Source organism: Corapipo altera, unplaced genomic scaffold, assembly GCF_003945725.1.
Source record: "Corapipo altera isolate COAL_440 unplaced genomic scaffold, ASM394572v1 349, whole genome shotgun sequence".
Taxonomy (NCBI): domain Eukaryota; kingdom Metazoa; phylum Chordata; class Aves; order Passeriformes; family Pipridae; genus Corapipo; species Corapipo altera.
Window position 1 is genome coordinate 981364 of NW_020884997.1, and position 16485 is coordinate 997848.

The 16485-nt window shown below is 46.7% G+C and overlaps 1 protein-coding gene across 10 annotated transcripts in view; it reads left to right on the forward strand.

Moving 5' to 3' along the window:
• The window catches only part of PPIP5K1 (diphosphoinositol pentakisphosphate kinase 1), a 46198-nt gene that overhangs the window by 19895 nt on the left and 9818 nt on the right, over positions 1–16485 (forward strand). For 4 of the 10 annotated variants that reach the window (XM_027666678.1, XM_027666677.1, XM_027666682.1 and 1 more), the window contains 10 exons: positions 349–572; positions 1455–1582; positions 2073–2187; positions 3568–3675; positions 4912–5028; positions 5302–5463; positions 6573–6663; positions 12212–12334; positions 14623–14727; positions 16118–16180. In XM_027666678.1, the coding sequence (XP_027522479.1) occupies positions 349–572; positions 1455–1582; positions 2073–2187; positions 3568–3675; positions 4912–5028; positions 5302–5463; positions 6573–6663; positions 12212–12334; positions 14623–14727; positions 16118–16180 (1236 nt within the window). The remainder of the gene's footprint in view (positions 1–348; positions 573–1454; positions 1583–2072; positions 2188–3567; positions 3676–4911; positions 5029–5301; positions 5464–6572; positions 6664–12211; positions 12335–14622; positions 14728–16117; positions 16181–16485) is intronic. The other 6 variants (XM_027666680.1, XM_027666683.1, XM_027666686.1 and 3 more) reach the window with 4 other exon arrangements.

Genomic DNA, 16485 nt, shown 5'->3' on the forward strand with positions numbered 1-16485 from the left:
TTGTTCATCTCTAGGAACTTTCCCAATAACAGTGCAAGAGTTTTAAAAAGGCATCTTGGGGACGTTCCACAGGATTTATGGCAGACCTAAGCAAGAAGGCAAATGGTTTCACTTTTCTCAAGTATTTCAGAAGTAGCTTGTTGCTGCAGGTTAAAACTTTGTGCAACAGGTCCAGTGGCTTTTCCAGACTAGGATTCGTGTGGGTGACATGATAATCAGAGCCCTTCTGTGCTGGGAGAAGTCCGTCATAGCTGTCACTTGAAACCTCTGCAGCAACAGTCATTGTTCTGAGATTCTGTGGTTCTCGGATGTGAATTTGTTTCAGGTTTGGTGTTTTCTGCTGTTTAGACCTGCAGCTGTATCACAGTGAGACTTTGGAACTGATGCTGCAGCGCTGGACTAAGCTGGAGCGAGATTTCCGCATGAAGAACGGGCGCTATGACATCAGCAAGATCCCTGATATCTATGACTGTATCAAGTATGATGTACAGCACAACTGTGCACTCAAACTGGAAGGCACAGCTGAACTCTTCAAGCTCTCCAAAGCCCTGGCAGATGTGATCATACCGCAGGTAGAGCCTGTGTGACAGTGCCTGTAGCACCAATTTCTCACCCTTTCCCTGTCTGTTTTGTCTCAGTTCTCTTGCACATTAACCCCCAAGGCAGTGTATCGCAGTGAGTGTTTCTCAGATCTATCTTAGTGTTTGTATAAGGCCGAAACCATTTATGACTTATAATGTGGCAAAGCTGGGCTCGTGGTTGAGGATTCTGGCAGGGTCAGAGTAATGAGCAGCTGACACAGCAGCTTCTCCATGTTTGTTGTGGTGTGTCACAGCACAGCTCTGAGCTGCGTGTGCACTGCTGTGACATCCCATCCTCCACATGCAAGGGTGTAAAGGTGAAGAGAGATTTCTGTGTTGTAATTCTGACAAGTTTGTATTCTTGTCAAACTAGGACTTGCACAGTTTGCAAAGTTGACTTGCTTCTTGCAAAGTTTCATTTATATGGGATGAGCTTCTACCAGCAAGGTCCAGCTGCACTTGCGTCCCTGTAGAGCAGAAGTGGTCTTCTAAACTTTTTCAGTGTTGCTGGTGAGATGCAGTTTTCAGCATGGCACTGCAGGTTTTGTCTTTGCCAACAGCAGTTGTTGCTTTAATGCTCATGCCAGGTCAGGGTGTAAGTTTCCATGTCATAGACTGGAGGTTCGTTCATGGTACTTGCACCTCTCAGCTGTTGGGAGAATACTGACAGTCATGTCCAGACATGACTGGGGTTCTTGGAACCCTCTGAAATATGCGGGGAAAAAAAAGGCAAGAGATGCTAAGTTGCATCTCTCTTCCTGTCCTTGCTTAGTCAGTGGTGCTGCAAGCAGGACTGTTGAAGTCAAGCTGCCTTTCACATAAGGACGTGGCGAAGAACCAGGTCTCAGGGTATCTGTTGTTTTGTTCCTGCAGGAATATGGGATTAATAAGGAGGAGAAACTGGAGATTGCTATTGGCTTTTGTCTTCCTCTCATTAAAAAGATCCAGTTGGACCTACAGAGAACCCATGAAGATGAGTCTGTCAACAAACTGCATCCTTTGTAAGGCTTGTGCTGCATGCTGCTGCTGGTGGGGAGGGCAGCTATGGAGCAGTGGGTGGTTCCCATGCCAGAACAGCGTACAGGTGTGGAAGGAGGCACTGAGCATACACTGAAGGACCTTCCAGGAGGAAAGCACATTGGTGCTCCTAGAACTAGAAGAGAAATGGAAAAGGCACATTGAGACTGCCAACCAGGAACACACTGCCACAGAAGCTTCTGCCCTTTGTAGCTGGATAGTGATGCCTCATCCCTTTCCCTGCACGGGGAAAGTGTAGTGTGATGAACCACTGCCCTACTGTGTGTCTCAGTTAGGACTCCATGAAACTTTCTGCTCCTGTGCCCCATGCTCCTACTGTTTGTTCTGTCCTGCTGCCTTTGGCATTTCCCAGTGTGGGGTGATCTCATTCCATTAAGTATACAGAAGTGTGGCTGTGTGATAGATGGCAATTTCTTTGGCAGGCTGAATAACTCTGGGCTGATTTTGGTTTAGGTACTCAAGAGGAGTCCTGTCACCAGGTCGCCACGTTCGGACACGGCTGTACTTCACTAGTGAGAGCCATGTGCACTCCCTGCTCAGTATCTTCCGCTATGGGGGGCTCCTGGATGTAAGTGTCCCAGCAATGCTCACAGAGTAAGCCTCCCTGCTTTTTTCCAGTAGCCTTTTCCAAGGTGGTCAGCGTATGTTTGTAGGTTGCCCCTTGAGCCAGCTCTCCCAGAAATGCAGTGCATCTGCGGCCTGTGGCCAGCTCCGTCTCTGCCGTGTTTGCATGCTGCAGCTTCCTGCCTTTCTGGCACAGAGGAGCATTGTTCTTCCTCAGTGCCTGTCTTGCTTGCACAGAGACATGTTTTCTCCAAGAGCTGTCCTGCTGGTTTCAGTTGAGCAGACCACTTACCTGTGTAGGAGGACAGCAGTATGAGGCAATGGAGATGAGGGAATTTCTCTCTTCCTGCTTCCTTCAACTGTTTATTTCAAGAGCTTGGCCCTATTATTTATTGTCTTTATCTCAATTCTACGTCAATAAAATCACTTTGTTTACAGAGGAAGTGACTTGAGGTTGCAAATGCACAGACCACGCTCTCTATCAGAGAGGCGGATGACACATTTTTAGGGGACTAAATCACCCACCCTTCACTTTCTCTCATAACCTGCTTCCTGAAGGAATCGGCATGCAGACCCCGAGAAAAGCTCTGCTCCAGTCTCCTCGAGAGGCTCTCTGATTTATCTTCCTATTTTTAAGGATGGGCTGAAACGCCTTATGAGTTTGGGCTTGCTTAGCAGGCATGATTTCTGATGTCTATGGCAGCTCAGCAGATCTGTAGACAGTGATCAGACAAATACCTCTGAATCACTCACTGAATAAGATGCTCCTTTATTCCCTGACTCAAGTGTCTGAGGATGCCATGTTGCCAGTGCAGGGATATTGGGCTGCATCTGGGTTTGTTTTACCACAGGGGTTCAGTTTATGTCCATTAAGGTGGTGAGATGCTCTGCAGCATCATGTGTGGCACTTCACTTGTGACTGTTCTCTGTCAGTGTGGGGAGGCAGTGAGGGGTGGGCTTCCCTGCTGTGCAGAGCCCAAGTGTGTCTCTAGATTTTTCATTCAGCATAAGGTAAAAGCATTTCACTTTGTCCCTTATTTAGCACAAGGTCATCCCCTGTGGTCCATTCTGTTGTTTGAGAATGGCTGTGTTTGGGAACCGCTGTGGACTCTGCTTGTCTCTGAGTCAGCAAGGCACAGGGGCTTGCAGCTCAGATCTGCACATGAGTGGTGTGGGCAGCTGTACTGTCCCTCTGTGCAGCTGCTCCTCACTGCAAGCACCCCACCTCATTGCAAGGTCATCTCTTCATGCAAGTTGAACAAGGTGGTTTTGTCTTGACAATGTTACCTTGTGGAGAGAGGAACTCTCTCAGTCCCATTTCACTGAATGCTGCAAGGTGTCTGCTGTTGCTTACCCCATGCGACTGTTTATGTGTATATATCAGGAAAACAAAGACCAGCAGTGGAAGAGAGCCATGGACTATTTGAGTGCTATCTCAGAGCTGAACTACATGACCCAGATTGTTATCATGCTCTACGAGGACAACAACAAGGTGAGGGATAGAGCTGTAGGATAAAATGCTTCCTGCCATGATGCCAGGCACAGTCCCCAGAGATGAGTTCAACTGGAAGTCTGTAACCTGAACTGTCTACCCCTGTGAACAAAGACAGATGGATCATTAACACAACTGCTAGTTTTTGGGTTTAAGCGGGAGGCAGTGACCCAGGTTAAGGCTTGTTACATGTAAGCAGAATGTCACCCTGAGCAGTAACACCAAACTTATGTAATCAATACCAACTAGTTTAAAGCATTTCCTAGTGCAAAATTATTTGCTGCTTCTCAATATTAATTGCAAATGAACAGTAGGAAAAAATAAGTAAAAACAAGTGATATTTGGCTGTGTTTTTGAAATATTTCTAGAAAATATCCAGAAATTCCACATTCATAAACTTTTTTTTATTTTAAAAGTGTGCTGGTATAATTAGGGAAGTGTATACTGGTATCTTCAGGAAATAAAGAGAATCATTTAATAAACATCTGGAATGTGGGAGCTGATGATGGTGACTGTAAGTAGGTATGGCACCAAACTGCACATCCTGATCCCCAGACCTTAATGACTCAGGTCTATGCTGCAGGAGGTTGTAGTGGTGAGGGGAGAAGCCCCTTCCCCACATCCTATAAAGTTAGAGCCTTGTATTCACAGAGCTAGTGTGGGCTTCTAATGGTAGAAGTTCTGCTTGTCAAAAAAAAGTCTGATGAGCTCTCAGGAGTGGTGTGGATCTGGCAGTCAGTCAAAATGGTGAAACTTTTGTTTTTACATCATTAGTGCCAGATACTGTAAAAGCTCTGACTTCCTTTAAAAAAAGCTTAATGAAAAATTAATATTAGAGACAGTTATTTAAATCTTGGAACAGCCTGACTGAAGGTCTAGGAGAGACCCAGTCTCCCCCTGTCCTGCCATGTGCCAGGTTTACAGCAGGAGTGGGTCGTAGGGGGCTGGGGTTTAGGGGTGTGTATATATATACATATAGAGCCCAGTTCTGTTTTACTCCTCTGTGGCTGTTGTTCCAAAATGACAACAGTCTGAATGCCTCAGCTGTGGGCTGATCAGGGCTGTCCTTTTGGATGAGACAAACTTGAAGCCATTCTGTTTGTGGTTTCTTGTTGCTTCTGCTTTCCCTCCAAAAGATGTGCTGGCCGGCATGGCAGGGTGGGACCTTGGCCTGTGCTGATGGTAGGATAAACCGGGTTTGGTTATTTACCTATTCCCTGTGCTGTGTGTTCACAGGACCCCACTTCAGAGGAGCGTTTCCATGTGGAGCTGCATTTCAGCCCTGGTGTCAAAGGCTGCGAGGAGGACAGGAATGTGCCCACAGGATTTGGCTTTCGGCCGGCCTCGGCGGAGGTGAGCAGACACCTGGGCAGGGGCCACCAGCCCCAGGGGACCCTTGCATGCTGTTCTGCTCTGCCTGGCCCTTCTGCAATGAGTTCTTTGCTGGCCGCTCTCCCCTGCCCACAGGCAGCTGGTGGGTCATGTCCCTGCCCCGTCCTGGTTCGTCAGGGGCTGGTGGGGCCATGGGTGTCCTCCAGAGCTCAGCAGGATCTGAAGCTGGAGCTGGTGCAGGGCAGCTGTGGCAAAGGCCGCGTGCCTGTAGTCATCAGTGTCTCCTTATGGCAGAACGAGGACAAGAAGGCTGACCAAGGCAGCCTGGAGGACCTCTCCAAAAAGGGCAGCGATGAGCCAGACTGTGCTCAGCAGAAGTCCCCACAGCCCTCTGAGCCAGTCAGCATCCAGCGAAGGTCGCCGCTCATCAGGAACCGGAAGACGGGGTCCATGGAGGTAACTATGCTGTGGGCATCCTTCCTTGTTCTAACAAAGGCCTTTTGCTTGGTTTTGGTTTCCTGGCATTACTTTTGACATGTTAGAGTCTGAGCTGATGCTGGGGAAGGATCTGCAGAAGGTAAAGAAGGATGTTGTGGAAAGCAGACCTCTAAAATTCCCCATTGAGGAAGGATGGGGGAAACACAGGCTAGAGGAACTGATGAGGAAGAGCAGGTAAAGAAGTGCTTGAGAAACACAAGAATTGTTTGGATTACATGCTCTTTAGAGGCACTGGTGTAGCCAACTATGAGATTACATGGAACCTCGTCACCTAGCTATGGTGACATCTCTGCCTTCCCTTAGGCTCCATCCTTTGCCTCTCACAAAGGCAGCTCCGTGTTTCTCGTTCTTCTCTCCCATCTGAGATCTCATGCTGATCAGGGGTCCCTCTCACTGGTGGGTTCATCCAGAGTGTTGAAACTGTCAGAGTTTAGAACTGTCCCATTCACTGATCTGCTGGAGTAACAAAATTGATTTTACCATTCTAACCTCTCCCCTTCCTGGCCGTTCCATGTCACAAGACCAGTGTCACAGTCAGCACGTGACTGTCACCTTCAGAGTGCTCTGAAATTGTCCCTCCTTTTGGAGGGATTTCACAGGGGTTTTTGCCATCAGTTTTCTGAACCAGTGAAAGCAGAGTTAAGGTTTGAGATATTTGTTAGCTCACTTCCAGTGCTGAGTGTTGTCACCTTTGTGTGCGGCGCTCAGAGGCTTTTTGTAACAGGCTATGTTTAACATGCTAAGTTGAACAGGATATGATTTCCTGCTGCTAAAGTGGAAGTCTATGTTCTAGTGATTCCAGCAAGAGTCTTGGGAGACAAGGAGTTCACTACATGAGTCCCCTTGTACTTTTCAAATCTCCACTGTTTCACAAGCCAACACAAACTTGAAATTAAAATTGAGCATTCACTGTCACAATCTTAGCATATAAGTACCTTTGTGCTTCTTGAAAATGGTGTTTTTATGGAAGAGACATACCTTTCTTTACCTTCAATTGATGTGTAAAGGCTTTTGAGAGCAGTGGGTAACTTGGAGCACAACACTGATTACACTATCTGTCTTTACAGGTGCTATCTGAATCTTCTTCCAAATCAGGAGGTTATCGCCTCTTCAGCACATATTCCAGGCAGTCTTCTGAGATGAAGCAAAGTGGCTTAGGTACTGTACCTCACCTGTAACCAGCCTGCTCACCTGTACCTTTGTATTTCCGTGGGCGTCAGTCTGTCTCTCCACATACATGTCTGGCTTGAGTTCCTTGTATGTCTCTGTGTGTTTTATGTCTTCTCTCAGTGCTACTGTTGAGACCATTGTAGAGAGTCTCTTAGTGTATTTCTTTTTGTGTACGATCTTCTCCTTCACCTGGTAGCAACAGAAGATGCACTTTTCATCCTTTGTAGTATGGGAGGAACAGGGCAAACTGCCAACCTGCAGGCTGGCCTTCTTCTTCTCTCATGCTCTCATTTGTTACACCATTTCTGAACTTAGTAGGAAGAAATGATTTTAGGTTAGAACTAACATGCTTTCTGTTCTGCAAAACAGCAGTTTATGTGCAAAACTGCTCTTCATGTGAGACTGTTCTACTTCTACCTTTGCTTCATAAAGATCCATTGTATGGAACAGATGTGTCACATGCAAGGTGTTTGGCAGCCCTCTAATTGAGCTGGAGTCCTGGGTCACCCATTCTTCGCGTGGTAACCAGTGGAAGAGAATATTTTGGGGCACTTGGTATTCTCTGCCTGTCCTTGATAGTTCCATTCCCTGTCATCCTAACCTAAACTATTTCTGAATAGTTGAAACTCTTCCTGAAAGATTTTTGCTAAAGCAAGGTCTATTTGGAAACTCAAAAGCTGTCTTTGCTGCATGAGGTTCCGAAATGGCCGTGCAACCTGAGTCTTGCAGATAGGAGGTGATAATGGCCAAGTTACACCCACTTTCTTTTTCTCTAAAACCATCTTAGCATTGTGGCATGGCTGCAGACTTGCAGCAGTTCTGATTCATCAGTTCGTTACTCTGTTATATGGACAACCTGCAGCCAAGAAACTTCTGAAAGGCTGATCATTTCTTTGTCACTTTTGAACAAGCTGCTTCTTTGGAAAGCTAATTCTTAACAAGGAAAGAGAATTTTCTTCTGAGTGGTTAGGAAGTATGCCTGGAGTCTGACAGGTATGCTCCCAGCAAGCTGGAAAAATCTAAATAGGAATTGCTGATGCATATTATTTTCATAAAGGGACAATAACTTTGGCCATGGTGGGTTTTGAATGTGTTCACTTATTTCTGCCTTTCCCAACCCCACTGTGGGATTCAGTGAGCTGTGACAGACTGCCTTGCTTAGACTTGAAGAAACCTCTGGGTATTCTGTGAGTCCGTGTGGATCAATATGGGAGTTTCTGTGAGATAGTGCACAGTCAAGGAGGTGCATCTGCTTGGAGAACAACCAAGTGCATCAAACTGTTTTTACTGTTTGGATGTGTGAGCACCAGAAGGCCTGTACTCTGGAAAGCAGGTATTACAACCCTTGGACTACAGCCTTTTCCAGGTTTCAGAGGAATGTCTGTTTTGACAATGGAGAAGACCACTGCTCTTCTGCGCCTTTGTACAGTACTACTTTTTCTTGACAACAAAATTTGAAATGTGAATCGAGCAGATTTAATTTCAGATTCTTGCCTGATGTGCCTTGCTGGGAAGTCTGTGCTGGTTAGTCTTCTGACTGTGAAGCACTGCAGAGAGAAAACCTTAAGCAGGAACTGATAGACCTGATCTGTGACACAGACCTCCAGCTGGATACTCAGCCCAGCCATCATTCTCCTCTGTAGAACCTTGTAGCTGCAGGCACAGAAGGATTGAGCAAGAGAGACCTGTGGTGCCACACCAGCTTGCACGACCCTTGGAGATTAGGATATCTGTGTTTCTGTGAGTTTCTCTTAACCTGAGGCCTGTTACAAAGAACGATGCCTCTTTACCTGCACAAGTCAAGCTCTTCACGGAATCTTCCTGATTCCTTTCCTGCTTGTTTTTTTTAGAAATCTAATTTCTTCTCCCTTTAGGATTTGAAATGTGTTTTCTCTGTGAGAGATAATACAGAACTCACTGGAGCTTGAACTTTTGCTTTAATACTTGTCTCAGCAGCTGTACTGTGAGGGGCCTCATTCAGGCACTACCTGCTGTTTCTGACTTTTCTGAAGTTGAATGTACCTCCTGTTGAATGTTGCCTGACCTTGTCAGTGCCTGGCTGTCCTTATCTCTGGAAAATGGAGTGTCTGTCCAGGTATAACCTCGTATGTGTAGGCATGCAGGAACGGGGAGAAGGACGGAGCTCCTGCAATAGCCCTGCTGCCATACCTGCCAGAATGGTGCCTCTACTGTCATTTAAAAAATGCCCTTGAAATCTCTCTTTGGAAAAGGGGTGGCTGCAACTTGTTTTGTCTGTGCTTTGGAGTGTGCCACTTTCTCTGGGCAGCATCAAGTGCATTGTTGTGGATTGTTTGCCATAGTGTGTATGCTTCTAGCTTGAGAAGCTCAGGGAAGTTTCAGTGCCTTTCTTTGCTTGCAAGAAGGCTTCAAAATGGGGTAAAATCACTCCAGGCTGTTTGAGCACTGCCAGTGGCATGAAGCCTTATGCTGAGACTCCCAGAGGGAAATTGAGGATGTCTGTTTTTAAACATCAAATGAAGATGTGAAAATTAAATGCACAGAAAAGATCCAGCACTTACAGTAATTTCTAGCAAGTGCAGGTACATTTAAATCCAAATGGCCTTTATGTTCTTTAGGATGTGTGTGTGTGTGTGCGTGGTCTCCTGGAGTTCACTGTAGATAATTGCTGTTGTCCATGCAGTCATCTTTGTAAATTTTCTTCTGGCTTAAGGGCACTAGCAAAATGCCTCTGTCTGCAGCAGGGAAGCAGAAACACTGAGGTATCCTCAGCTTAATGATTAGTGGGACAAGGTTTCTCAAGATAGAAAGTCCTAAAAATCCGATGTTCCATTTTTATCTTCCAGTAAATGAGTCATTTGAGTGGGTTTTGTTGCTGTTGTTTGTTTTTAAGCTGTGGAAGAGCAATTAAGAGTATCATCCTGGCTTCTGCATGACAAAATTTCGTTTGCATTCTGACAGATTCCATTTCATGCTGAGTCAGCACTCAGCATCAATTTAAGACATAAGGAGGAAATTTTCTAAGGCTTGTGTATCCATGACCCTGCAGGCAAGAGTTCTTTGTCTGTGCTAGTCTGTGCTGTGGAAAGCCATCAGCAGTGTCACCCTGCGGGAGCAGCTTCAGTTCAGTGCTGTGAGAATGCTTTCGGTCACCCCGGGAGCAGATGGTCAGCTCAGGCTGAGCTTAGGTGTGAACAGCTCACTGCTCAGGACCTCTGCGTTTTCTCTAAAGAACTCTGGCTAAAGGATCTTTGCAGAGACAGAGCTGGGGCCCCAAAAAGCAGTGAGTGATGTGAGTCAACAGCATGTCCTCATATGAGAAATAAATAACCTGGTTTTATTACAAGCAAATGAACTGAGTAGAAAGGCAAAAGGGGGGGGAGGGGCTTTTATTAACCAAAGAGGGGTTCTTTTTTTTCTTTTTAATTAAAATAGGTATGGCGCAGAGTTGTAAGGTGAATGGTTCTGTCCGAACCTGACACCAGGGAACTTTTGTGGCTGGGAATAGGGAAAAATACAAACAGTAAAGATGTAACTAAACAAAGATCTTTTCTGCCATGCAGCAGCCTGTTGTATACAGGGGAACCCCCCAGGACCAGGTCCAGGGGAGTACATCACAATCAATCAAAAAGAAGGGTAATACCCCCTCTCTGGTCGGAGAAATTACCTTTTTAGATAAAAAGTGCCATTTAATGAATATGTAACCGAAAGAACTACAAAAGGCGCAGTTTTCAAACCAGTCATGTGCTTCCAGACCCTAGTGGCTTTGGGACGCCCAGCACGCTGAAGTAAAACCTTCCATTACGCTTTTTTTGTCTCACAGGTTTTTGCCATCTTTCTAAATTTGAAGGCGGAATTTTTCCCACACTCACACCGGGGAAGGCTGATGGCATGCTTGGCTGCATCAGCTGGAGTGCAGCCATCAGGCTGAGGGGTTTGGCTCTTTCCTGCCGTTCACCTCTTGTGGGAGGCTGTGCCTGAAGCTCTGCTGTCCTGCCCTGGGCTCCCTGGGCTGTGGAGGGGGTGGGTGTCAGAGTTGTGAGTCCGCTGAGGGGCAGTGGAGGTGGATGGGCCTGGAGCACACGACATTGGAGGAGAAGCTGGGAGCAGGGCTTGTTCAGATCAGAACCTGTGGAGAGTGGAGACCTTAATGCTGTTCCACCACTGAAATGGGAGGTTGCAGAGGGGACAGACACAGACTATCTCCAAAGCCCGTGCTGGTCGGTTGAGAACCATCAGATGCAAGTTACAGCAGGAGGAATTCCAGTTAGCTAGGAGGAAACAATTTTTCACCCACCATGAATGTGCCAGATATTGGAGCAGGGGCTGAAAGAGGTTGTGAAATCTCCTTTCTTGGGGATATTGTCAACTTGACTGGACAAATACTAGCAAGATGATCCGAGTTAGTCCTGCTGGAGCACTGGGAAGGAAGCTTCAGGCTCCTTCCAACCAAAATATGATGCAGTATTTTAGAATCAAGAACTGCTTCCAATGTAGGCAGGATCTCTTTCATAGTAGTAATAGTTGCACTGTTCCAATAAATACTAATAAACAGTGTGATAGGTTTTTTTACCTTGGCAGACAAGGTGGAACCAGATCAACCTGCTTGTTTCTGGAAGCTTTTTGTATGTAGGAGTAATGTTGGTTTTAGCAGCTGGTAGTCTCAGTAGAGAAAGCAGCAGCAAGACAGTTTAGCAAAGAATTTACAACCAATCAGTGGCTGTATCTGGCCCATAATAGGGTTTTGTCTCACTCACAATAGTTTTCCTCAGTCAGTCGAAAGAATCCTTTTCCAAATGCCTGGTGTTCCTCAATATCACACAAAGTCAAGTCAGTGTGCAGAGCGCTGTGCTTGGCAAAGTCAAAGCCACGGGAATTAGGTTACTCTCCATTTTGCACGCCGTGTTCCTTGACACAGGGTAGGTAAGATTCCATGGTATGTGCACATCTGGTGCTTTGCGAGGCTTTTTCATGGACCAGGTGGACCTATGCTGGAGCAATGAGACATGACTGAGCGGCTGTGCAGTATCAGCTTGTGAAAGCAAACTCTCTATTCACAGTGTTTTCCTTGCTTTTTCACACGGAATTAATCCACACTGGCTGATCCACAGATCAAACAGTCCTTTCCTCTCCTTGGTGTCTTACAGAAAAAGGAGCTTTCCAAAGAGAAAGGGCAGAAGAGCAGAGCAATAAAGCCCTATGACAGGAACATCAGCAGTTTGGCATCCTGACTGCTCTGACATCAGTGTGCAGCTTTGCTGACTGGAGGGAGTAAAGGTGTTTCTCCTAGGTCAGGGCAAGAAAGCCAAACAGAATAAAACTCCTGGATGGAGTTAGGAACTTTCCTGGTGCTGAGCTTTGGGCTACCTGCTGTACATTTGGCACTATGGAATTTAGAACTTTGGAGAACTTTGCTGCCCTGTGCTTCCCGGCATCATGTTTTTTCCTGAGATTGCTTGTAAAGTGACCAGTTCATTCTTCATCCTTGGACTAACCCTGCTTTTCTGTAGTTGCATGCAGTGGATATGTTATACTAACACCTTCCCTGCCTTTCCAGGATCACAGTGCACCGGGCTGTTTAGCACCAATGTGCTGGGAGGCTCCTCCAGTGCCCCCAACCTCCAGGACTACGCACGCAGCCATGGCAAAAAGTTTGCCAGCAGCCTGACATACAAAGACGGTATGTGTGTTCCCTGGCAGCAGGGTGGTACTTTGTGGACATTGGTATCTCAGGGTGCTCCTGCAGCACAGACTTGGACTGCTGAAAAAAGAGACAGCTGAATGTGTATATTCACTGCATCTACAGTAATGAATTTACCATATCCCAAGAAATTGTGATGCTTGCTAGGACAGACAGGGGCTGACATTGTGAGAGGAGTTTTAGGCTGATGTGTGTTATTGCTGAGGTCTGACTTTGGTCTGACATTTTAATACTACTCACTGTTGTGAGTGGGGATTTATTGGTCCAGATCTTGAGTAGGTTTGACCTGGTATGGAAATCCAGCAGATCACATCAGCTTGCTTACCTTGGTGATCTTACTGATGCTAAGTGAAGCTCTTTGCCCTACAGAAGATGGAGCTGTCCCAAAGGCAGAATGATATGCTTGGGCATGGATGAGATGGACTAGCCTCACTAGAGTGAGGCTGGGCATGCAGCGGAGTGTGAGGTAGCTGTCAGGAAGCAAGGGCAGTATAGCTGAAAGGCTTGAGGTAAGTGGGCTGCTTGTATGAAATACTGCAGAAGGACTGGAAAGTCTGGTTTCTGTGCAGTTGTGCTGAAACTGCTAGAAAGGTCAGCAAGACGATCTGGTGAAGGCACTTGGGCCATGGGTCTGAGCCCATGGGTGCAGGTGCTGCAGCTATGCCCTGTCCTGCCCAGCACTGGTGCCACGCACAGAGAGCAGCAGAAGTTGTTACCTGCAAGGAAATTGGGGCACAGGGAGAGACTGAGCTGTCCTGGAGCAGTTGGAGGGTGTAATGCACAAGTGCAGGTGTCCATTGTGGTCCTGATAGGAAAGGCACTCAGACTCTTATTACTGATTCACATACCATTTGTTGGGACACTGAGTTGAGGAGCTCTGTGGACAGGGTCTGCACAGCATGCTGTGACCTGGTTGGAAATCCACCTAATGTTGTACCACTGATCTGAAATGGATGTAAAATCATCTGTCTTGGATATCTCATCTTTTTCCTCTTGGTGTTTTAATCAATACAGAATGTGAGTGCCTTTCTAGTTAGGATCATAACAGACACTAACATTGGTGGATTACAAGGTGGGGAGGTGAGTAGGGCAGTAATTTGGAGAAAACAGGAGGTCGGTTCATTTTAATTTTTGTCCAGTTTTGAGGCAAGGAAAATGACCTAGCAAATCAGAGTGGAAAGATGTCCAATTCTCAGCCCTATTGGAACCCCATGAGTGCCATTATGTACACTGGCTTCCTGTGCTGCTTTTCTTGTGTAAGAAAAAACTGAGCTGGTTCTCACCTCCTCAGGGCACTCCCTGGCATACAGTGGGCTGTGAGTGACAGTGACAGGGAGGGTGACGTGGGAGCAATCTCAGCATCACTGTAGCAGTCTGAGCTGCCCCAGGCATCAAGTGCTGGCTACTCACAGGTCACAGAATAAGATCGGAGTGTGAGTCATAGGGGAGCTGCTGGAAACGCCAGCAAGGGACCTGGCTGCTGTACTTTCCTAACTCTGCAAGGAGTGGGAGTCCAAGGCAGCACTGATTCTCAGAGAAAAGCATCAGAGACTGCTCTTTGCCCAGCTGGGTGCAGAACAGACCTGCTCAGTCCTAGTGCTGGGCTGCCTGTGTCTGTAGGCTGTGTAGCAGAATGTTCCTGCAGCTGGCTATGGGCATTCATGGGCAAGTGTAGTCCTCCTGCATTAGCCTAAATTCAGTGACAAGGTCACTGTGTGCTCAGATGTAGCTGTACCCTCAAGTACCTAAAAGACAGACTTAGTTAACTACTATGTGACTAATACACAGCCCAGAATTATTGACTTGATGTTACACCTCTGTTTTCATGTTCCTTGGCATGCCCTGGCACCCTGTGCTGCCAGTGCCTTGCTGCAATAAGGGCAACTGAGGGGAAGGAGTTGGGAGCTTGGAAAAGCAAGTAGGAGGCAGAAGAGCATTTAGCTGCTGGGTAAGGTAGTCTGGAATGTGAAATGAGCCCGTGATTTGCATGTTCCTGCTTAAATGAGCACCAATGAAATGCTGAACAATGGAATTTAAACCGAACATCACTAGAGCTGGATGCAGTCAGTGATACAGCAGCTACAGCAGATGCTTGGAGGACATTTGTTTCAGCACCTTTTCCACACTCATTGGGCTGATAATGTTGAAAAGCCTTCAGATTCTGCAGCACATCTTTGCATGAACCCTGATAGTTTTTCATGGCTGTGATGCTTCAAGGTGCAGTGTGGCTAATAGCACTTCACCAGTGTGAACTTGCCTTGTTCCAGGGAAGTTTCAAGGGCCCTTATTTCTGAAGTCTCTTTTGCTTGGAGCTGGAAGAGGGCTAAGGAGCACTTCAGCAGAAAGTTGTCCCAATCTCAAGATGAGGGAAGGTGCCTGGATGGTTGTGATTTGAAGTTGGCTTGCTTGAAGACAGGGACCCAGTAAGCTGGACCAGTGCCATTTCATTTGATGTGCCCTGAAGGCAAGGGGAGGTGTTGGGGTGGGATGGACATGGTCAGCAGCTGACTGCAGCTCCAGGGCTTGGACACCTCTAAGGGATTGCATGTGTAGGGAAGATTGTTATGCTGTTTGTTGAGTTTAAAGAAAGAAAAACAGGTTTTAGGGCTGTTATGCTGGTGGATGAAATTGCAGCAAGTGTTAGAGTTGGTATAGATACATTATTTGGCCAAGCCAGTGGATGTAGCTAGAGGAGCACAGTGGGGTTGCGGAGCATGAATTGGTACACTGGTGAGGGGGATAGGCATACAGACCTTATGGACTAGAGAGAATGGATGCATGAAACATGAAGGAGAAATAAAAGGATTTTCTAATATTTCCTAAAAGTTCATAAATAGCAGCAAAAGGTATGATTGGCTGGGGTCTCACATTGAATCCCAGATACAGATGGTGTGATCCAGGCCATTCTTTTCCATGATACCTAAGGAATTTCCAGAGTGGGAAAAAAAATAAGTTTCCAGCCCCTTTTTTTTTTTTAGTGTCCTTATGGAGCCTAATCCATGTCCTTTAAAGCCCATTGTTTGCACCCCATTAGATGCACAGTATCTGTCCTTGCACTGTCTTTCTGATGTGTGATTTGTATGGGAGAGCTTGGCCTGTCCTGGGACATGGCCAGGAGAAACCTGAGGACTACTCTGACAGGTGTATCCCAAAGCCTCTCCTGTACTGAAATGCTTTGAGCAAAGAACTGTAGAGGCATGTCTTCATGGATCTTCTGTTTCTTCCCTAGTCAGGTGATTTACCTTTAAATTCATAAATAGCTCTGTGTAACTTGCATTAAGAGGATGTTTTGAGCTGTTCCTGTGCCAGAACTCTTCAGTCCCTCTGCAGAATGGTGTTTGTTTTCCTTGGGCAGAGGTAAATCCTGAGAACGATCCTCCTGTGGTGCTGCTGCTTGCTTGGTTGTGTGCTCTGGTGGCTGCAAGTATGGCCTGGCTGCATCCTGCACTGGACTGAGCCTGGTGTGATGGGAAGGTGTGAGGTGCTGTCTGTCACTGAGAGTGTGGCTGTGTATTGTCAGGGGAGACCCTGGGCAACTGGGGAGATGCATCCCCCCGCATGGGGAGACGCAGAGTGCGACGAGGCTGAGCAGTTCAGTCAGACCCGCAGGTGGAGTGTCTTAGGTGCTACCGCAGCGCCAGCGGGAGCAGCTGTTGTGGAGGTCAGGAAGGTGAACCTGAAAGGATAGTTGCAAGCATATGAGGGTAGGGGGATCTTTCAAAGCAGGCTGTTAACTGAGATGATCTGTTTTTATTTCCTCAGAGCTCTTGTCTATGCCAGCCGTAAAACGATTTTCTGTGTCGTTTGCAAAGCATCCGACTAATGGTACGTTTGCTTCCTTGACTTGACATTCCTTCACACTTCTAACCCCACGCTCATGTTCAGTTCTCTTTGCACATGTTCTCCTCTCAGCCTTCTTGTGGTTTTTTTGTCTGTGTATCTGGTGTCCAAACATGCTTCACCTTCCCCCATTGTCTCATTGTGACTACTGTGTTCACTCATCCCGTTACTGCTCAGTGGTGCCTCTGCTCTCCCCTGAGGTGTTTGTGTCCTAGGTGAAAAAGCAGAAATGTGGCTCTGTGAATGGACTGCTAAAGCAGCTTTTAACTCCACTGCTGACATTAAGGCCT